Here is a 23,219-nt window from a genome sequence, read left to right on the forward strand (position 1 = left end):
ACCTACAAACCTGTACGTTGTTGGAGTTTGGGTGGAAACCGAAGATCTCGGAGAAAACCCACACAGGTCAAGGGGAGAACGTACAGACAAGCACCCGTGGTCAGGATCGAACCTGGGTCTCTGGCACTGTAATAGCCCTGTCCTACGGTACAAGTTCATTCCAAGAGCTCTCCCGAGTTTAAAAAAAAATCAAACTGGTGGTAAGCACGGAGAATGAACGTAGCGGTACGTCAGAGCTCGGCGACGTCTCTTAGCGGTTCGTACCGCTAACGGCAGGTACTCTGGAAGACTCGCTAACGGCAGGTAAGCACGGGAAGACTCGTGAAGATTTTTTAACATGTTAAAAAATGTCCACGAGAGCCCCGAGTACCGACGAGTGGCTGTCACCGTAAATCTCCGTGTTTCAATCAGGGCAAACTGGGGAGAGCTCTTGGAATGAACTCGTACTGTGGGACAAGGCTTTTAGGCAGTAGCTCTACCGCTACACCACCATGCTGGGGTCTCTTTTTTATAATTGCAAATCGTTGTTGATGTTGTTGAATGCAGACTAACAGCTTCGACCATTGAAATTCCCACCTCAAAATACGTGTAATTATACAAACGGGCTACTAATGCGCACTCATTTGAGTTGTAACAGTGATTATGTATTTCGCTTCTGTTGTTCTGTGAGCACCAGCAGTCATTTCACATGACTAAAAGAAGTATTTCACACCAGTTAAATACAGGCAAACATTCAATCACAGGTGTGAAATGCCATTATTCTGTTCCACATGAGCCTCCTAGTTTCACCATCCACAGTCAGAACACCCCGTAGAATAAACAGAGTAATTCATCCAAATCCATTAAATATGCCACTCTTTGTTTCACACTGAAGATCTGCATATTGCACTTGGGCCCAGACCCCCTCAGGAGTTCAAACTCCGTCCCATTCACGGTGGAGCTACTGCCTTCGACCGAACGACCTCAGCGGGCCTGTTCTCGGCTACACGGCCTGCCTCTGCTTCCAGGAGCATCAACTTATTCAGGAATGCACTCCCGGCAAAGGATTTTTAATTATTTTTGAAAATGAAAAAAAAAAAATAAAGCAGATCAGTAAATTAATACAGGTGATTAGAACACCAGCTGGATACACAGAGCTCAATATGTCAGAGTCTGTGCTTTGTCACCAATTTCACCAGCTCTGTTGGGAAGGGCACGTTGTTGAAATGTAGATCCTTTAATCTGATCAGTCATGCAAATACTTTAGGGGAAAACAGGATTAATAATCCTCTAATTACTGTGAATCTACTTCACCTTGAATATTAGACTTCCCAAAAAGATGCCATTAGGCTTCCCGTCAGGGGATTCCTCGATTATCATGATGTCATTGAATCTGAATCCTGGCTGGTGCCTCTTTTTGCCAGATGATAATTTTGTTTACACACCCCTGCACACATGGTCACACTCGCACATAATCTGCCTCCTAATAGCTCCAAGGTCAGGACCTTCCATGTAAAGGGACAAATTGAATACTTTCTTACTTAAAGTCAGTTGACAGAAGAGGCAATCCTGGGGCCAGCCACGTATTGTTTTAAAAGGAAGCAACTGCGGAAAATTGCAATTGATTTATTCAAGGTTTAAATTAAACGTGCAGCCTTTGTCATCTGGAGGCTGCTGCAGTATCCCAGCCACCAGCCACAACTGCGTCTAATCTTCTGACCTTTCAGGTGGGACTTTCTTGGGTGCACATCTGGTGGCACCGATTCTTGAAAGGAACTTAACTAAAGTTGGTTTAATACTCATTTGTCTTTAGACCATCAGCTTTGGTCGCATTAATGCTCGGAGAAGGGAGAGCAAGAATGCAAAGTGTGAGTGATCTCTCCACAAGGCTGCTGATGAGCTAGATGTTGGGGGGGTGGTGGTGATGCGAGGGAGGGGAGACAGGACATCGCACCCTAGCAGGTTCCTGCTTTCAGATTGTTTGCAGGCATTGTTTCTTTGCCTGTTTCTTTGCTAAGAGAGAGCAGCTCAGGTTTGTATGAATCTGGCCTGTACATGTTAAAACAAGGCAGTGTTGTGTTACAGATTAGTTTATAAATCCCCAGTGGCTTCACAGTTCAGTTCCTACAGCTGCTACAGATGGAACAAGGTTTTGTCTTCTCGACGTGCTGCAGCCGGCAGTTGAAGGAGAAAATGGAATGATCAGGTTATTAACATGTAGGCTGTGTGGATGAGGCTGCACAATAAGAACAGCTGGTGTTGCTATCTTGGCTGCTGCAGCGGAGATAATCAAATCTCTGTATTTCTGCTGTAGGGAGAGACAAGAACAAGTCAAACAATAAAGGGCCTGCTGATGCTGGGATTAGTACTGATATTTCACAAGTTCTGTATTGCAGCCATGGTGAATAGCTTTTTACATGCAGCATTATTCCAGCCATCCAAATGACATTATTCAATGTTAAATGGGATACCATCACTTTCAACTTCCACCACCCTGTCCAACCAAGACATCAGCATTGTCTTCTGTAAATGCGACATGCCATTCTTTATATTCCAGTTTCATCACAAAACTTTGTAACTCGGTTGAAATGGTTATTAAATAACACAAAGTGTTATAAAGTGCTACTTGAAAGTCCCAATAAAAAGAACTGCATGTGTTTCACCGTGTTGTAGCAGTTAGCTGCATTGAATATAATCACTGCAACTTGGTATTGTTGGGACCACTGGTCCATAAACAGGACACAAGAATAAGATACCGCCTTGAAGGGCCTGGCCCACTCAGGCATCATTTGTGCGTCACGCAGGTGGCGGGCAAAGATTTTGTGAACCCCGAAATCCTGGGGCGCCGCGCGCGACCATGCGTCACTGCTTACGTCACCACTCCTCGCCACGCGCCATGTGCCCGTAATGCACGGCATGCGCGCGTAATGTGCACGTCACGATGTGCGTGTCGTGCGACGTGACGCGTAAATGATGTCGTGCAAATGATGCCCAAGTGGAACAGGCCCTTCAAGGCGGTGTTTGAAAGCCATCCTCAATGATTCATCCCACTTGTATTTTTTACTTGTTCTGGTAGGCCCAGGTTTCTAGCAGCTGGAGCAGGTACCTCGGTACATGATGAAACTAAAAGGCTGAGAAGCAGTACTGATTTAGCTCTTAATTAGAAGCAAGTCCTACAATAGTTGCAAGTAAAAAAGATTTGCATGACCCATGCCATAATCTCACAATAGGGAGGCACAGTGGCGCAGCAGTAGAGTTGCTGCCTTACAGTCAGAGACCTGGGTTTGATCCTGACTATGGGTGCTGTTTGTACGGAGTTTGTATGTTCTCCCCATGACCCGTGTGTCAGGAGTTATGGGGAGAAGGCAGGAGAATGGGGTTCGGAGGGAGACATTAATCAGCCATGATTGACTGGCGGAGTAGACCTGATGGCCCGAATGGCCTAATTCTGCTCCTATTACTTATGACCTGCGTGGGTTTTCTCCGAGATCTTCAGTTTCCTCCCACACACCAAAGACGTACAGGTTAATTTGTAGGTTAATTGGCATGGTATAAAAGTAAAATTGTCCCTAATGTATGTAGGGTGGGTGTTAATGTGCGGGGATCGCTGGTCGGCGTGGACTCGGTGGCCCAAAAGGTCTGTTTCCTCGCTATATCTCTAAGCTAAACTAGACTAAATTAAACTAAACTAATATCACAAAAATGAAGATAAAGGATCCAATGGATTGGTTCAAAGAAGAGCAGGAGCGCTGCTTCTCCCTTTATGAACGTTTCATAGAACAGATTAGATAGTCAGTATCACATCACTTATTGTGGAAGTTTGTTGTACACACTTCACTTCAAAAGTACTTCATTAGCTGGCCACTGAATTTTGGGATTTCCTGAGGTTGTGTAAGCTGCTGTAAAAATGTTAGTCCTTTATTGTCCTTCAAAGCACTTCACAGCCACTTTTGAAGTGCAATCTTTGTTGCAATATTGGAAAGCACGACAGCCAATATGCCACAGAAAAGCCCTGCTAACAGTACTGAGATAGAACCTGATGATCTGATTGACGTGATGTTGTTTGCGATGAAAGATTTGACATTTTTTTAAAGTAAAACTTTAAGATTGTATACGTTCTCCTTTGGTGCTGCTTATGAGAGGATAAAGAGCGAGCTGTTTTATGAGATAGATAGATAGATAGATAGATAGATAGATAGATAGATATTACTTTATTAATCCCCTTATTCAGGGGAAATTCAGATGTCCTTGCAGCACACTAATAAAAATACAACATAGCATTCAAGAAGTTTGACATTAAAACATAAAAATGGTTCCCACTGTGGGGGAAGGCACAAAGTCCAGTCCCCATCCTCTTGTCCACCCAAAGTCGGGCCTATTGAGGCCTCCACAGTCGCCGTTACGGGGCCCGATGTTCCCGGCCGTTCTCGCCGGGTGATGGTACTCCGGCGTCGGGAGAACCCTCAGCGGCTTGGGGTGCCAGGAGCGGCCGCCTTCCCACCGGAGACCGCGGCTTCCAAGCCAACAGACCGCGCTGAACGGAGCTTCACACACTGGCTCCGGGATGTAAAGTTCAGCGCCGCAGCTGGCCGCTCCACAGAACCGCGGCTCCACGATGTTACTATCGGCGGTCCCAGCATACTGGAGTTCCAGCGCGGCGACTCAAGCAAGGCATCGCCCGCTCCGCGATAGCGCTCCAGCGCTGTGCCGCCGCCAAAGCCGAGGTTCTGGCCAGGTCCCCTCAGGAAACGTCACTCCAGGACCCGCTGGTAGGCCGCGAGGACAGGTCGAAGGTGCTGCTCGGAGGAAGGCAGCCTCTCCGACCAGGTAGGGACTTGAAAAAGCAGTCCCACCACCCCCCCACACATAAAAAGATTAGACCCCCCGACTACACACTTTAATGTACTAAAAATAATAAAAAGAAGTGAAAAAACCGGACAGCTGCAGGATTGGCAGCAGTATAGGACAGCGCCCCCACCGGATTTTGCAGTAATTTTTAACCATTTAGCACTCAATGGCCCAGATTTTGTTACAGTAGGGATCTGATGGCAAACACCATGGGTTAGAATTGTACATACGGGCACAGGGATAATTGCTGGAAGCTTAGCGACTCACTTAGGGCAAAATAACTGAGATCTTGGCAAATGATGGGACAACTCTGCATTTCTTTAAAAATAAGGTGAAGGGTGGAGAAATCTACAGCAGTGGAATGCACATAGACTGGCATTTTATGTTAGAAAATTCAATGTCACCACACAGATTAGACGCAGAAAATAAATAAAGAGGAGAAAGTATGGATCCATTGAGGGGCAGAGAAGTAGCAGAAACACAATTTATTTAAAAAATATATATATTTGAAACTATAGTTAAAATAATTCATAATTTGAAGGAATGTAACCACTCTAGTAGTTATTCATTTTCCAATGGAGAGTCATTAATAACTCAAAGATAGACACAAAAAGCTGGAGTAACTCAGTGGGACAGGCAGCGTCTCTGGAGAGAAGGAATGGGCGATGTTTCGGGTTGAGACCCTTCGTCAGACTGGTTAGCGATGAGGGTAACGAGAGATACAGGTGATGATGTAGTGAGATAAAGAACAATGATAGGCAAAAAAGTAACGATGATAATGCATTTGATATTAAATTCCATTACTGGGATTTCAAAACAAAGGGTTGTCATTTTCATTTATTGCATTTAGCATTATCACAAATTAATTTCTAAGCAATGCTCTTGCTGCCTTTGTTGATTATAAAGTCATTGCCTTCCCTCCACTTGTTCAGACTTGCTTGTTAAAGTTTTATTGTGGAGATTTGCATGTGACAGTGTGACATTTGAAATCTGATGTACCTGCTGAAGGTCTCCCTCGCAATTAAGCCATGGGGATTCAATATCAAAGGTTGCCTTTTGGTGAAGCAGATTTTGAAGTCAGCGCATTACTAGACCAGTATTCTCGTGGCAATATTATATATTATACTCCGAACATTGTAAGTACCTCTGTACACAAGTCAAAGCAAAGTTGTTCCAATAGTGAGTGCATGCAGGCACACTGTGACAACTTTACATAAGCAGTTTGCTTAGTCAATGTATGTGGAAATTTATAATAGAAGAATTTGACAGCAGGTGCATACGGAAGTAAAATGATGAACATACTGGCAAGTTAAATATTGTACACTGCTTAAATCTATATCAAAGTGGGTACTTTACCATAATTGAAATGTACAGTTGAAAGTTCTTTAACTTCCATTGTAAGAATATTGAACTTTGAAGTTATTCTTGAAAGTTCTCAAAAATAGCCGCAAGATAGTGGTGGTGAGTGGAACACAATTATTACGATGTCGATGTGTACCCTCAGCAATCATGGACAAATATCTACCCAAATCTATTTCAGGGGTCATTGTATAATTTTAATTGTGGGAAATATAATATTGAGTTGTTTCATCTTTATAAATATTTAATTTTAAAACATTTGTAACTGGCAATATTGAATCCTCTATTTGTCTTTCAGACCTTTCGGTCTGAACGAAATGTCGTTGCCTGCAGCCATACATGTAATAATAAACAACACACAATAAACACAAATGAACATCCACCACAGTGAGTTCACCAAGCACCTCCTCACTGTGATGGAGGCAAAAGTCTTAGGGTTACTGTCTCTTCCCTCCTCTTCTCCCTCTGCGCTGAGACGATACCCCACCGGGCGATGGTAAGTCAGTCCCACGGTTCAAGCTCCGCGGCCCAGGGGTGGTCGAAGCTGCCGCCCTCCAGTCCAGCGGCCACAGCTGTTGCCGCGGGAGCTCCGGAAAACAGGCATCAACCTGTGACCCGCGAGCTCCCGATGATGTCATCCACTGGCCCGTGGCCGAGCCCCGGATTCAGGTCGCCGCCGCCAGACCGCCGCCTCAGCCACTGGAGCACCGTCTCCGCCCCGCACCGGGCCGCCCACATGGGAGCGTCTCAGGAACATCTCAGCCCCGCACCGGGCTGCCCCCACGAGAGCGCCTTCCAGCCGGGAGCCGAGCCGTCCTCACGGGAGCACCTTCCAGCCGGGAGCCGGGCTGCCCACACGGGAGCGCCTTCCAGCCGTGAGCCGGTCCGCCCTCACAGGAGTGCCTCAGCCCCGCGCCGTCCACCCTCACTGGAGCGCCGAGTCGAGCCGCTGCCCGAACGCCACCGCAGCTCGAAGACGGCCAGCCTCGCGTTTGTAAGTCCTGGCTGGCTCTACCTCCGGATCCTCGAGGTCGGTCGCAGGTTGGAGGCCGCCAGCTCCGCCATTAGGCCTCAGCTCAGCTCAGGGGAAGAGAAGGGGGATATGACAAGAAAGTCGCATTCCCCGGAAGGGAGAGACAAAAAGCCCTGTTTCATCCCCCCCCCCCACACGCCGCATAACGCAACCTAATAACCAAAAGTTTAACTGAACAAGACAAAAAAAACACACAAAAAAGTAAAAACCGACAGACTGCAGGCGAGCCGCAGCCGTTTCACAGCGCCGCAACTTCCGGAATATTAAATCACTGGGCATAAACTGTGTAATCCACTCAAGTGCAAAGAACCCATCTGTTGGGGAAATTCACTTGGGTAGGGTAGGGTACTCCAAAGTAACAAATTATTCCAAAGTTTCATTACCAGTGCACAATTGAGATTTGGTTGAAACAAATGTATTTGTATTATCTAATTTGGCTCATTTATTTAATAAGCCTCCCAACACTCTTTTTCAATCTTCCCATATCATGTTTATTCCTCCTTGCTGATCACCATATTCTACACAAAATTAATGTATCCATCTCTGCTCTGTCTACCTGTTGCTCTGCAAAGTGCATTGAATCGGAGAGAAGAATTGTTTCTTTGGACGGCCAGTTATTATTCCCACAGGAAGCAATCTCCTTGCTTCTTTTGGATCATTAGACTGTGTGAGTGTTGATCAGGGAATGTTATCCATGCCCTATATTAGGCAGGTTTGGTCTGCTTTCTTACGAGAGGAGTTGGGATAAATGAATATGTGATGGATTTTCTGCAATGACAATGTTAGGCTGTAATGTATCATTTCTAATAAAGACACACATGACGCTAGATCCTGTTGTGGCTGAGGGTGGCTATTCCAACTCTTACCCATAGCATATCCACACTTTCTCTTTGCAGTGAGATGTGGATAATATTATGCACAATTTCAAAGCACCAAAATAGTGATGTGATGTTTTATTGAAAATACATCAAATTTGCAATTAAAGAAAATAAGTCATCCTGCCTGCCTGCCTGCCTGCCTGCCCGTTACTATGTTTTCAAAGCTGTTTTTCAGCAACGAGAATTATCCCAGGAATGAGTGGGTTAACATATGATGAGCGTTTAACTGCACTGGGCCTGTACTCACTGGAGTTTAGAAGGATGAGGGGGTACCTCATTGAAACTTACCCAATAGTGAAAGGCCTGGATAGAGTGGATGTGGAGAGGATGTTTCCACTAGTGGGAGAGTCTAGGACCAGAGGCCATAGCCTCAGAATAAAATAATGTATCGTTAGAAAGGATTTGAGGAGGAGTTTCTTTAGTCAGAGGGTGGTGAATCTGTGGAATTCATTGCCATTGAAGGCTGTGGAGGACGTCAATGGATATTTTTAAGGTAGAGATAGACAATTCTGCTCCTACAGGCTATGAACTTTTCTCTTGATTTGTTCTTCATAGAAACATAGAAAATAGGTGCAGGAGGAGGCCATTCGGCCCTTCGAGCCAGCACCTTTCATTGTGATCTTGGCTGATCGTCCCCTATCAATAACCCGTACCTGCTTTCTCCCCATATCCCTTGACTCCACTAGCTCCTAGAGCTCTATCTAACTCTCTCTTAAATCCCTCCAGTGATTTGGCCTCCACTGTCCTCTGTGGCAGGGAATTCCATAAATTCACAACTCTCTGGGTGGAAAAAGTTTTTTCTCATCTCAGTCTTAAATCTCCCCTTTATTCTAAGACTGTGGCCCCTGGTTCTGGACTCGCCCAACATTGGGAAATGTTTTCCTGCATCTAGCTTGTCCAGTCCTTTTATAATTTTATATGTTTCTATAAGATTACCCCTCATCCTTCTAAACTCCAGTGAATACAAGCCTCGGCTTTTCAATCTTTCCTCATATGACAGTCCACCCGTCCCAGGGATCAATCTCATGAACCTACGCTGCACTGCCTTAATCACAAGGATGTCCTTCTTCAAATTAGGAGACCAAAACTGTACACAATACTCCAGATGTGGTCTCATCAGAGCCCTATACAACTGCAGAAGAACCAAACTTGGTAATTAGACTTGGTACCATGCATCGGAAGTGGAAGAATATTACTGGAGGAATTCTTATTATAATATTTAAGTGATGCTATTTGTTGGAGTTATTTAAATATGTTGGTAACCCTTGTCATACTTGTCATACTTATCATGCTTGTCATACTTATATCAACAATAATTCCTAAGCTATAACATTAAAACCATGAGCACAACAATAAATTGTAAACAAGGGATATGTTTTAAAAGATTCAAAAAATTGTCACATTTTTGAAAAATCTAAATGCTTCAGTATATTTCACATCAAGTACAGATAAACATTTTGTTAGATGTATCAGTTACAACCCTCTCCTCTGTGGACCTGATATATCCAATGAAATGTCAATGTTTGGAAGGTTTCACAGTGCTCACAGCACAAAGGCAACTTTCCGCTTAGTTTGTTCCCAATATCTAAGACATAGTATAGGAGGATTTCTTTTTTCATAACATAGTTTGCAAAATTGCAATGAATGCGTGAAACACAGAATTTTCTTCCTTTTGTTGAAAATATTTTATTTTCACTCTTCATCTCTGCGGTTTATTAATGTTTTTTAAATAAGGATTTCAGGATGAATTCCATGTATGTAAAGCGAGCACATTGGCGAATGGGAATTATTGTCTTGGTGGTTATTGGGGTGGATATTTCACTTGGAGATATAAACTCCATATGAATATATTCAAGTCTGAAGAAGGATCTCGACCCGAAACATCGGCCATTCCTTCGCTCCATAGATGCTGCCTCACCCGCTGAGTTACTCCAGCATTTGTGTCTAACTTTGAATTTTTTAAATCTTGATTTGCTAATTGAAATGCAGATTGATTCTTTGAAGTGGCAATATGTTCACAGCATCTATCTATATAACTAAAAGTCTCATCTTGACCACTTCCTGTCTGTGCTGTATATTGATTTTAGAAAAAAACGCTACCCTATATCGCTATGATTTTTGGCCATCTTACTCACAGTCCTCCTCCGCTGAGGCAGCCCTGAGGATTTTTCCGATCGATGAAAAATAAAAAAGTTATGAATGTTTAAAAAATCTTGAGATCAGCCTGTCAATCACCAGGATGAAGGTAACACCCATTCTGGGGGGGGGGGGGGGGGGGCACGAATATAAAGCCCAAATGGTATGAAATTGCATTTGAATTTGGTGGCCTGCACTCTGCTTGAAATGGAATTTCAATGAATAGCCATGAGTGAACTGCCAGCCCACCAGGCCTGAGTGACTGAGCTGCCAGCCCGAGAATCCATTCGGCCCAAAATGCCCATACTAGCCCTCTGGAAACCAGTCCTTTCAGCCCACAACACCAATACTAGCACTCCAGAAAGCCCCACGGGCCACCAATATTGGAAATGGTGGAGAGATGGAATATTGCGTTGGGGGACCAGCCCTCCTGGTCCCCCAACGCAACGTGTGAACATGGGACCCAACGGGTCCCACATAGTCTAGTCTCTAATGGAATGCTCTTCTTTGCAGTGGACACTCTTGGTGTACATTTGAGAGAATTGACTCGTCTTGTTTCTTAGAATATGTAAAATTAAAACATATTTTGGCATCATAATAATGTGATAATAATGATTTGAAACAATTTAAATTCATAACTGCATATTTAGAGACTGGCAAATTCGCACAAACGTTTTTCAAAAATATGCTTTATTTGTAATGTTTACAATAAATACAATTGAGATGTCATTAGAGTATACATTCATCATTATAATGGGTATTCGCTATAGCAGACAGATGTACCGATCTTCATCGCTGGGCTGCCAATGCCACCCCCCGGCTTGCATTCCTCCCCGGCAGTTTACAGGCTGGGCTGCCAGCCTTCACCGCCAGGCGTAGCTGCGGTTGCCGTCCTCAGCCCGCATTGCCTTCCCGGCTGCTTCCAGGCCAGAGAGCTGACTACCACCAGTCCAGGCTGCTTAAGCCATCCCCGGCCCGCACTGCCTCCCCTGCCACTTACAGGCTGGGCAGCCAACCTTCACTGCAGGTCAGGGCTGCCGACAACTGCCAGCTCCACTTCCCCTGCCACCGCCAGCCCCAGCCAACATCACCTCCCTTGCTGCTGCCAGGCCAGGCTGCCGATGCTAACCCTGGTCCACACAGCCTCAGCTGCTCCAGGCTGCGCCAGCCGCTGCCACCACCACTGCCGCCACTGACCCTTACCTGAACTCCAGCCGCCCATGGGCCGCGACCAATGACTCCACCGATCCTCCCCCCTCCCCTGGCTCCAGCAGACCTGGTTAACTCACCTGGATTCCAGGCCCAGTCAGACTGAGAGTCTGAAGAAGAGTTTTGACTCAAAATGTCACCTATCCATGTTCTCCAGTGATGCTGCCACACTTGCTGAGTTACTCTAGCACTTTATACCCTTTTGTATATAATGCAGCATCTGCAATTTCTTTTCTACTACTTTGCAATGATAATCCCTTGCTCTGTTATAGAGGACAATCGGCAATAACGGACACCATTCCCCCCCACCATGGTCCGTTATAACGAGGGCTTTCTGAATCTACATTCATTATACCAAGCAATTCAATGCATCCCCTTGAAGTGACAATGCCTCTAATATTTCTTATTAAACATTGCCTCGGTGAAATGTTTGAGTGGTTGTTCCACCACATAGTCCCTTGGTGTCTAGTGAGGAGAGGCCCAATAGGCTGTGATCTGCCCTCACAGAAGCTCAGTCCGTTCTTCACCATGTACTCCTGCACAATGGAATGTGCCAGTTGACAGTATTCGCGTGCAGGCGTCTCGTTGCCCTGGAAGACAAAAATTTCAGGCAGATCAAAGTGTGTCTTTCACCAAGTTGATGATCTTCCAGTGGCAGTTGTACTTTATATCTCGTCTGGCTTCCCTGGGAACAGTGCCACTTGTACAATATGGATCTATCTTAACACATTCAATAAGAATGATAACTGTAGTTCAGTTTAGTTTATTGTCATGGGTACCAAGGTACAGTGAAAAGCTTTTGTTGCGCGCTAACCAGTCAGTGTAAAGTCAATACATAATTACAATCAAGCGATCCATAGCGTACAGATACTTGCAATAGTTCCTAATTGTCTGTTATTTACTGTTACCCACCTCACGGTGACTACTTCCTGACAACAAGGGTCTTGACCAACTCCCAGCTTCTCTTTCTGTTCTGAACAGCAAATAACATTCCCTGATACCTACCTTGACAAATGATCTGATTGCGTACTATCTGGTTAAGGAGGTTGATTAACACCTATGAAATCTCAGGCATTATGATCACCTGAACTAACAACATGAAAACCAAGAACATAATCTTTGCCCAAGCTTGACGTCAACACTTGTCCTACTCTGCAGAATCATCCTATGATCATCCTCAATAACCATCAAGACAAATTCTGACATTCAGAGGCTGACAGTGAACCAAAGAATGGCACAAAAAACCCCACTTAACCCTAGGTTTCCACACCAACTCAAAATGGACTTCATCTATAGTCTCTCTACAATACAATACAATACAATACAATACAATACAATTGTCATTTGGACCCCTTGAGGTCCAAACGAAATGCCGTTTCTGCAGCCATACATTACAGCCAAATAGACCCCAGACACAACATAATTTACATTTTACATAAACATCCATCACATTGCTGTCATGGAAGGCCAAAAAAAAAAACTTAATGTCAGAGTCAAAGTCAAAATGGCGATTGTCCCGCGGCCATTAAAGCCACAAGATCGCACACCGGGTCTTGGTGTTAGAGCCCCCGGCGTGCGCTCGCAGAGTCCCGCGGCCATTCCAAGCCGCGCGGGGCAGTGATGTAGGCCCCGCTCCCGCTCTAGTTGCTAAAATTAATCAACACAGGTTTTCATCAGAAAGTTTGTCTTCAAAGTCTGAGGCAGAGACTATCCCAGCATTTAAGAAACATTTGGACAGGTACATGAATAGGATATGTTTGGAGGGATATGGACCAAACGCAGGCTGGTGGGACTAGTTTAACTGCAACATGCTGGCCGGTTTGGGCAAGTTGGGCTGAAGGGCCTGTTTCCACACTGTATCACTCTATGACGCTATGAGCATCACACAATGGTGAACCGTGTAAGGATTTGGTCTCTTTGCCTTAGAAAGGGTACACATGCCACAGAGGAGATGCAGCAAAGGTTCATCGGACTGCTCTCAGGAATGGTGAATTTACCAAACAAGAAAAGAGTAGACTAGGACTGTATTCTCCAGAGTTTAGAAGAATGAGTGGAGATTTTGCTGAAGCATGCATAATTCTTTAAGAGCTTGACAGACCAGATGCAGGAGAATGTTTTGCCTGACAACAGAACTAGGGGGATCACATTTTGAGAATAAGAGGTAAGCTGTTTAAGACTGAAATAAGAAGGAAATTCTGCATGCAAAAGGTGATGAACCTATTAATTTTATATCTTAGGATATAAATACGAAATGTAAACATTTGCAAATGCTTTGCAGGTTAGGTAGTGTCTTCGGAGAAAGAAATAGTGTTAATGGCCTGAATTCTCTTGAGAAATATCTCAAGGCCTACAGTGTTAAAGCATTCAGACTGTAACAGTTTTAACAGCTGCTGGGCCTGGCGGCATCGAAGCATTCCTGAAGGAAGGGCTTGCCAGGTACATAGTGTGGAGATGCTCAGCTATTTTGGGGATGACTTCATTCAGAAAGTTACTGCTTGAAGATTCACTCCAGGTAGGTTTAGTTTTGGTTTAGTTTAGTTTAGTTTAGTTTAGTTTAGAGATGCAGGCTCTTCGGCCCACCGAGTCCGCACTGTCCAGCGATCCCCGCACATTAACACCATCCTACACACACTAGGGATCACTTTTACATTTATTCCAAGCCAATTAACCTACAAACCTGTACGCCTTTGGAGCATGGGAGGAGAAAACTCACGCGGTAATTCGGAGAACATGCAAACTCCGCACAGACAAGCACCCATAGAAATGATTGAACCCGGATCTCTGGCGCTATAAGGCAGCATCTCTGCCGCTGCGCCACCGTGCTGCCCCCTAAGTAGGTGGACCTGTCAGGTAGAGAAGCAAGTCAATGACCTTTTATAGCAAGGTTCTGATGAAAGGTCATTGGCTTGAACGATTAGCCCTGTCTCTGTCTCCACAGGGGCCGCCTAACCTGCTGAGCATTCCCAGCATTTCAGATGTACAGCATGTGTTCTGTAAGGTTACAAAAGGACATGGATATATTAAGTCAGCCAGAGAGTTTATGGCAGTTGGAGTCCAGTGTGGGGATCGGTGAGATAATTGATTTTGTTCACAAGAAACACAAAACATTTTCTTCAAGGCAAGGGATTAGGAGTTCTGGAAATAGAAGAACCTGTGCATCCATTATATAAATTACTCAAAGCAGGTGTGACTGCGCAAATGGATGGTTGTGGTTTATCTCAAGGGATGGAGTGGAACGAATACCTCAGCTGTATAGAGGCATAGAATCCACCTAAAGAACTGTGTTCCATCAGATAGATCGAGAGCCTCGGTACATATATATTAACCTTAAGTGCGTGCAGGACAGATGCCCCACAATACTGAACAGCTGATCTGATTGTTTAAGAAGGAACTGCAGATGCTGGAGAATCGAAGGTTACACAAAAAAGCTGGAGAAACATCCTTAAAATACTCCCCTCCCAGTTGTAAACACTGCCCAGTCCATCATCGGTTTCTGACCCCCCTACCTCCGAGGGGATCTAACGCAGTCGCTGCCTCAAAAAGGCTGGCAGCATTATCAAGGACCCACACCATCCTGGCCACACACTAATCTCCCTGTTACCTTCAGGTAGAAGGTACAGGAGCCTGAAATCTGCAACATCCAGGTTCAGGAATAGCTACTTCCCCACAGCCATCAGACAACTCAGCCATCACTCCCAGCCATCACTCAACTCAAACACAAATCTGAACTTTAATAGCCTATTGCACTTTATATGCTTATTTATGTGTGTATATATATATATATTCAATGGTATATGGACACATTGATCTGTTCTGTATTTATTTATGCCTACAATATTCTGTTGTGCTGAAGCAAAGCAAGAATTTCATTGTCCTATCTGTGACACATGACAATAAACTCTCTTGAATCTTGAATCACGAATCTCTTTCACGAGTAGCACTGGACAAGTTGCCACCATTTTAAGATGCAGATCGTTAAAGAGCAACATGAGGAAACGGGGGAGGGGGAATTTGGAACCTCTCTTATCTCGAGATGCTGAATTGGAATTCCTGGTTCGAAAAGAGTAACAAGGAAGGTTGGTGGGAGAGTCTAGGACCAGAGGTCATAGGCTCAGAATTAAAGGGTACACTTTCAGAAAGGAGGTGAGGAGGAACTTATTTTGTCAAAGGGTAGTTAATCTGTGGAACTCATTGCCACGGAGGGCTGTGGAGGTCGTCAGTGGATATCTTTAAGGCAGAGATAGACAAATTCTTGATTAGATCGGGTGTCAAGGTTTATGTGGAGAAGGCAGGAAAGTGGGATTAGGAGGCAGAAATCAGCCATGATTGAATGTCGGAGTAGACTCCATGGGCCAATTGGCCTAATTCTACTCCTATAACTCGTGAATAGAGCTAAATTAAGACCTAATTTCAGTCTTTGTTTCATTGAATCAGGCTTAATGACTGAACGGTGAGCTCTTTTCCCAACAATTTTATGTGATTATGAATATAATTTACTGTGGGTTCAGGACATATTTGCAACAGACATTTTGGTGGGGCTGAAACTTGGACCTCAATTCAGATAATTTATCATCAGGCTGGTTTAGGACCGGCAAATATTGTTACGATGCTGTGCAAAATATTTAACGTACTTGTTGGAGGTTTCTAAGTAAAACAGCACGATTAGTTACCAGTGTGTAAGCTTTTTTTTAAAAAAGTTCTTGCCCGAAACATCACCCATCCATATTCTCCAGGGATGCTGCCTGGCCTGCTGAGTTGCTCCAGTTGTATTTTTCCTTGGTAAACTAGCATCTGTAGTTTCTTGTTTCTACCCTTTAAAGCCACTTAATCACGATCTCATTGTAACTAAGCAAGTGAAGCAAAGAGGAGATTTATAACCATCTCATTAAAATAAAAGTTGAATCTTTATAGGCTTGAATACTTGCAGAGAAAGATCAAGTTCAAGTTCACATTTGTTGTCACATGCTCCAATTGGTACAGTGAAATTTGAGTTACCATACAGCCACACGAATAAAAATAACACAACACACGATAGAATTTAACATGACGTCCCCGCACAGCGGAATCAACGTTTCCCACTGTGAGGGAAGGCAATAAAGTTTAGTCAGCTTCCTTCCGCTTTGTTCACCCGTGGTCGGGGCCTCGAGCCTTCTGCAATCGCCGCCACGGCGTCCCAATGTTCGAAATGATCGAAACTCCGACGTCGGAACGGTAGAACATTCTCAGCGGCTTGGAGTTCCGAATTGGCCGCTTCCTACCGGAGACCGCGGCTCCCGAAGTCTACAGGCCGTGCTGGAGATTCAACACTGGTGGCCCTCGGCAAAGGGATCCCAGGACTCCGCGATGTTAAAGTCAGCGCTGTCCGCGGCTGGAAGCTCCGCAGACCACAGCTGCGGTGTTAACTTTTGGACCAATGAATTTTTTCATGTGGGATGCTGTGCCATAATAAATGAAGCAATAAGTAAAGAAGGAAGCCTATTGTGTGAGCCAGCAACTACAAATGCCCAACTTTTAGGGGATGGGGAGTAATTGGATTGTTTTGAACCTGCCTGTAAAATATAGTCACATCACCATGTTGGACACCCTCCAAATGGCCACCTTCACTTTACACCCAATCAGATTTACGTTGTAAGTTGAGGCAGCCCTGTTACAAAAACAAAAACATAGAAAATAGGTGCAGGAGTAGGCCATTCGGCCCTTCGAGCCTGCACCGCCATTCAATATGATCATGGCTGATCATCCAACTCAGTATCCTGTACCTGCCTTCTCTCCATACCCCCTGATCCCTTTAGCCACAAGGACCACATCTAACTCCCTCTTAAATATAGCCAATGAACTGGCCTCAACTACCTTCTGTGGCAGAGAATTCCACAGATTCACCACTCTCTGTGTGAAAAATGTTTTCCTCATCTCGGTCCTAAAAGATTTCCCCCTTATCCTTAAACTGTGACCCCTTGTTCTGGACTTCCCCAACATCGGGAACAATCTTCCTGCAACTAGCCTGTCCAACCCCTTAAGAATTTTGTAAGGTTCTATAAGATCCCCCCTCAATCTTCTAAATTCTAGCGAGTACAAACTAGCGAGTCTATCCTGTCCTTCTTCATATGAAAGTCCTGACATCCCAGGAATCAGTCTGGTGAATCTTCTCTGTACTCCCTCTATGGCAAGAATGTCTTTCCTCAGATTAGGAGACCAAAACTGTATGCAACAAAACATACTTCTCTTTCATCTTTCTAGCTAAATCTAAATTGCATCCAATTGTTAAGAAGGAATGTTCAAGAAGGAACTGCAGATGCTGGAAAATCGAAGGTATGCAAAAGTGCTGGAAAAACTCAGCAGGTTCGGTAGCATCTATGGAGCGAAGGAAATAGGCAATGTTTCGGCCCGAAACCCTTCTTCAGTCTGAAGAAGGGTTTCGGCCCGAAACGTTGCCTATTTCCTTTGCTCCATAGATGCTGCCACACCCGCTGAGTTTCTCCAGCACTATTGTCTAACTGTTAAAAAGGAATCATCATTTCAGATTCATCTGGGACTACAGACAATCTGTTAAAATATTGATAAGCAGGTCACCGACCTCACACTAAATAGCTGGTTCATTGATCAATTTTTATTCTGCCCTGCAATTTCTAAACTTGACTACACATAGACTCTGATGCATTTTCTACCCAGCAAGTTGTTATTGAAAGTATTCATTTTTTCATTCCTGGCTATAAATCTGTGATGCACAGAGCAATTATTTGACTTTACAATTTCACAAGTTCAGGTTATTGGGGTATATAGGGATTAGGAGGCTGATCTCTGCTTCCTAATCCCATTTTCCTGCCTTCTCCCCATGACACTCGTTCTAATCAAGAATTGGTCTATCGCTGCCTTAAAAATATCCACTGACTTAACCTCCACAGCCTTCGGCGGCAATGAGTTCCACAGATTAACTACCCTCTGATTAGAGAAATTCCTCCTCATCTTCTTTCCAAAAGAACGCCATATAATTCTGGCACTATGACCTCTGGTCTTAGACGCTCCCACCCGCGGAAACATCCTTTCCACGTTTACTCTATCTACGCCTTTCATTATTCTGTATGTTTCAATGAGGTCCCCCCTCAACCTTCTAAACTCCAGCGAGTAGAGTGCTGTATAAACGCTCATCATATGCTAACCCACTCATTCCTGGGATCATTCTTGTAAACCTCCTCTGGACCCTCTCCAGAGCCAGCACATCATTCCTCCGATATGGAGCCCAAATTTGCTCACAGTACTCCAAAGTATTCGGCCTGATCAGTGCCGAATAGAGCCTCAGCATTATATCTCTGCAGGGGCGGAAACCCGGGGGGGGGGGGGGGGGGGGCAGAGGGGACACGCCCCCCCCCCCCCCCCATGTTTTGAGAGGTGGGGGACATCCTCCCCAAGTTTTTGTGATCCCGATTTTAAAATCTCCGCTTTCCGCGAGGCAGTGGGGGTGGGACTGATGATCGAGGGCGCGATGATTGGAGGAGGGAGGAGTGGGAGGTGGGACTGAGGATAGAGCGCGGCGATTGGAGGAGGGAGACGTGGCACAGACCTGCGCCTCATCCGCAGGCAGGATCCCGGCCGGGTCTCCAGCGTTGTCCCCAGTGCCCCTCCCCACGGGTGGCCAGAGTGGTCGTGAGTCAGACGCGAGCTGTACCCCCAGGCCCACAGCCAGCGCAGAGAAACAGCACTAAACCCAGCTCAACTCTGCCTGTCCCATCACGTGCACAGTAACGTACCACCCTGGATGGGCTTGCGGGAAATATGGCCAGCGCGGAAAAGCCGCTGTAGTTAACCCGGTGAGACAGGCAGAGTTGAGCTGCATTTAGTGATCGATTGAGCCTCCGAAGCCTCGCGCACGTGTGAGTGAGCGCATGCGCGCGTGGCCGCCAAATAATTGTGTCCCCCGTCCCCTCCATGTTTTGATAGCGAGTTCCGCTCTTGCATCCCTGTTTTTGTATTGCGGTCCTCTTGATATGAATGCTGGCTGACATGTTTGCTTGGTGACTGGTTTGTACTTTACTGTGAACAATGGACCATTTCACTTTTCCAGCCAGGGGCTCATGTCATTTCTCCGTCTTCCTTGTACACAGGGATGGTTGTGTGAGCTACTCCGCTGGAAGGAAAACCCTACTCCAGAGAACAGAACCCTGTGGGAAAACCTGTGCACTATCCTGCGTTTCCTGAGCCTTCCTCAAGCCGAGAGGGATATCGTCTACGAGGAGGAATCACGGCACCATCACAATGAACGTTTACAACATGTTGTCCAACTGTCCCCAGAACCTATCCAGGTGGGAAAGTCCATTTATGCTGATTTAACAGGTCCAGACTGTGTGTCAAGCACTAGGTCAAAGACTTTATATGAATGGAAATGAAATTTGTTGTGAATTAGTTAACAGATGCATATCTCTCCTGGTGATATAACTGGTGTTATAGACCATAGAAAGGTACAGCACAGGAGCAGATCCACTGCTGAATACAATGCCAAGTTGATCTCCTCTGCCTACAGGTGGATCCCTAGCCCTCTGTACCCTGCACATTTAAAACCCTCGTAATCACCACCATCAGATTAGCCTCCACCACCACTGCTGGCGGTGTGTAACAAATGCCCACCAATCTCTCTGTAAAACAATTTGCCCCACTCATCTCCTTTGCGTACCATGTCCACAACAAGGAAGGCAGTAGTGAAACAAAATGCTGGAAATAATCTGCAGGTCAGGCTGCACATGTGGAGAGATAAACCGAGTTGGCTTTTCAGATCAATGATCTCTCAACAGATCTGGAAGCAAAATGAGACCAAACCTGTGAAGCTTGAAGCTGAAGGGGCAAGAAACACGATAACAATAGGAACACCTCATCCTTGAGGGAGAAGGGATTGCATGATAGTGGTAAAAGTCAAATGATGGCTCAGGAGGATGATTAACCAGAAATAGTTGACCATTTTTAAGTCCGGACTGCTGTAGTGTGCCCAGTCTAAAGATGGAAGTTCAGAGTGGAGTCAGAGTGGGCAGAGAATTAATGAGACAGATGATGACCAAAAAAAATAAGGTCACACTTGCAGATATAATGAAAGTGTTGCCAAACCAGCTCCCTCGATCCTGTAACCACGAACTTTACACATTATTGGGGATTTTAGGGCAAAGTGTCTTAGTTTGAGAATGATTAATGTCTGGAACTCATTGCCAGAGGGTTTAATGGAGTCGGGCATCATCACTACATTTAAGAGAACTTTGGACGCATATCAGGAAAGATAGAAGGAGACAGACTTCATGCTGGCAAATGAGAATAGTGTAGATGGGTAAAAAGGTTGGCATGATGTGGTGGGCAGAAGGGGCATTTCTGTACTGTATAACTCTATTACTATCAGTGACTTTAACACAAGGATTAGAAATTTGCCTGCCTGGGATGCTGTGCTAAATCATCATTGCATCAATTGCATGCTTGATGGGCCACCCGTGTTGGGTTTCATTCCAGATAATTGAATTAAAGAACGGGTAGGTACGCTAAGAGGCAGTTGAAACATGATCACCCATTGTACACTGCTGACAACTTATTCACTGCCGGTATTGTCAAAACAAGTTGATTTTCCTTGCACAATCAACATCCGTTTCTCCATAAAAATGAATGAGACTGAATCAAGCTCTCACCAACACTGCAAGTCACCACGGTTGATCCAGAAATGTACAGTTGACCATGGAGAAATAAAAACACAAAGAAAAGGTTTTTTTTGTGTGTGGTGCTAACTGGAAAGCTGAATCTGGAAGAACATTGCAGTAGGGTTTAAACTGTCATGCTTCATCCCCTGGAAAATATCCAAAATCCATCGACTAAGTTATTATGAATTTAATAAGGCAAGGTTTCCTGATTGTGAACCAATAGACAGGGATGATATAAACGGTGAAACAAAAACAAAGCTCATTAAAAGCAATTTCATTATTTTCCAATTAATACCTAACAGGATCTGCACTTCTCTAATGAGATTACTTAAGCAATAATAAGAGGTCGCAGCTGCAACCCTGGAATAACAAGCTGATGGGCAAGGGGTAGTGTAGTGTAAATTCAGACATGGACGCAGTCATGTACATTCTGGAGAAATGGCCAATGGAAGTCTGAACTATTTGTGACTCAGGTAAAGCCATGCATTATATAAATAAAATTTCTGGTGCATATTGCATCAGGCCTCGATCCTCTACTCTATGAAGGTTAGAGCGTTGTTCATTGTTGTTTACTACGAAAGGTCCCGAGCCGTAATGCCTGCTGTCCATTTCCTCCTGACACGCTGAGTTTCTCCAGCAGTTTGTTTTTTTGCTGAGAGTGTTAAATAAAATTTGGCAGAACGATATGATTGCATAAAGGGTGGCAGATCAGCGGTTTGGAACATTTCGAAAAAAACATGGATTAGTCAAGTCAAGTTAATTTTATTTCCATAGCATATTCTACAGCACAACTCTCGTTGACCAAAGTGCTTTACATCAGTGCAAGTGCCAAACGTGCTACAAACAGTGGTACATAGATCAACAATGCATGCATAAATACATAAATACAGCGCCCCCTCAGTGGACTCAAGAAAGGCGAGTGTCAATAAGTTTTAAGTCTAGACTTAAAAGAGTTGATGGAGGGGGCAGTTCTGATGGGAAGAGGGATGCTGTTCCATAGTCTAGATGTTTTAATAAGAAAGGAAGAATTAGAGTATGAGACAAAGATGGCCAGAAATATAAAATCAGTTAGTCCAGAGTTTCTATAAATATATCAGAGGGAAAATAGTTAACATGAGGCATCACTCGTCTAGAAAGTTAGTCAGCGGAATTAATAATGAAGAAACCAAGATAGCAGATAAAGTCATTGACCACTTTGCATCATTCTTCACTATCCAGAAATAGCTTGAAGTCAGGAATCAAAAGGAAAGATGAAATAGGAAAATTATAATTATTAGGGCAGAGATATTGAACAAATGCTTCTGGAACTGGTAAATTTCATCCTAGGGTGTTAAAAGAAGTGATTAGTGAGGTAGTGTGTTGGTTTTGATGATGTTCCCAAGTTTCTGTGAAGATTCCAGTACGAAGGTAAAGTGGCAAATAATTCTCATTAACTCAGCAAACGAAGAGATTGAGGGATAAGATACATTCATTTGGAAAGACAGGTGTTGATTAGGGATAGTCAGTATGGTTCTGTGCAATGGAAGCCTCGTCTCACAAATTTAATTGTGTTGTTTGAAGTCAGAAAGGCCTTTTATAAGGTTCCGCATTGTAGACTCTTCTGAAAGGTTCGATAGCATGAGAACCGGGGAGATCTGGATAACTGAATACAGAATTAGCTTTGTGGTAGAAAGGAGAGGGCGATGGTGGGTGGTTGTTTATTCGACTTGAGGCCTGTGACTAGTCATGTCCCTCAGGAGAGGTTAGGCAGGCTAGGACTTTATTCCTTGGAGAGCAGGAGGTTGAGGAGTGATATTATGAGGTGTAGAAAATGATGAGGGGAATAGACAGAGTGAATGCACAGAGTATTTTATAAGAACTAGACAGCATAGGTTTAAGGCGAGAAGAGAAAGAATTAAGGGGAAACATTTTCACACAGGGTATGTCTGATGGGAATATGGAACAATCTACCAGAGAAAGTAGTTGAGCCAGATGCAACAACAACATTTAAAAGCCATTTACATAGATACATAGACAATAGGTGCAGGAGTAGGCCATTCGGCCCCTTGAACCAGCACCGCCATTCAATGTGATTATGGCTGATCATCCACAATCAGTATCCCGTTCCTGCCTTAT

General features: G+C 44.5%; 1 protein-coding gene across 2 annotated transcripts in view; it reads left to right on the plus strand.

Annotated features, from left to right (window-relative positions):
- satb2 (SATB homeobox 2) overlaps window positions 1-23,219 on the plus strand; it is a 200,264-nt gene that overhangs the window by 128,118 nt on the left and 48,927 nt on the right. For both annotated transcript variants that reach the window (XM_055637731.1, XM_055637730.1), the window contains one exon: window positions 19,542-19,739. In XM_055637731.1, the coding sequence (XP_055493706.1) occupies window positions 19,542-19,739 (198 nt within the window). The remainder of the gene's footprint in view (window positions 1-19,541; window positions 19,740-23,219) is intronic.

The sequence above is a fragment of the Leucoraja erinacea genome, chromosome 7 (assembly GCF_028641065.1).
Source record: "Leucoraja erinacea ecotype New England chromosome 7, Leri_hhj_1, whole genome shotgun sequence".
Taxonomy (NCBI): Eukaryota; Metazoa; Chordata; class Chondrichthyes; order Rajiformes; family Rajidae; genus Leucoraja; species Leucoraja erinaceus.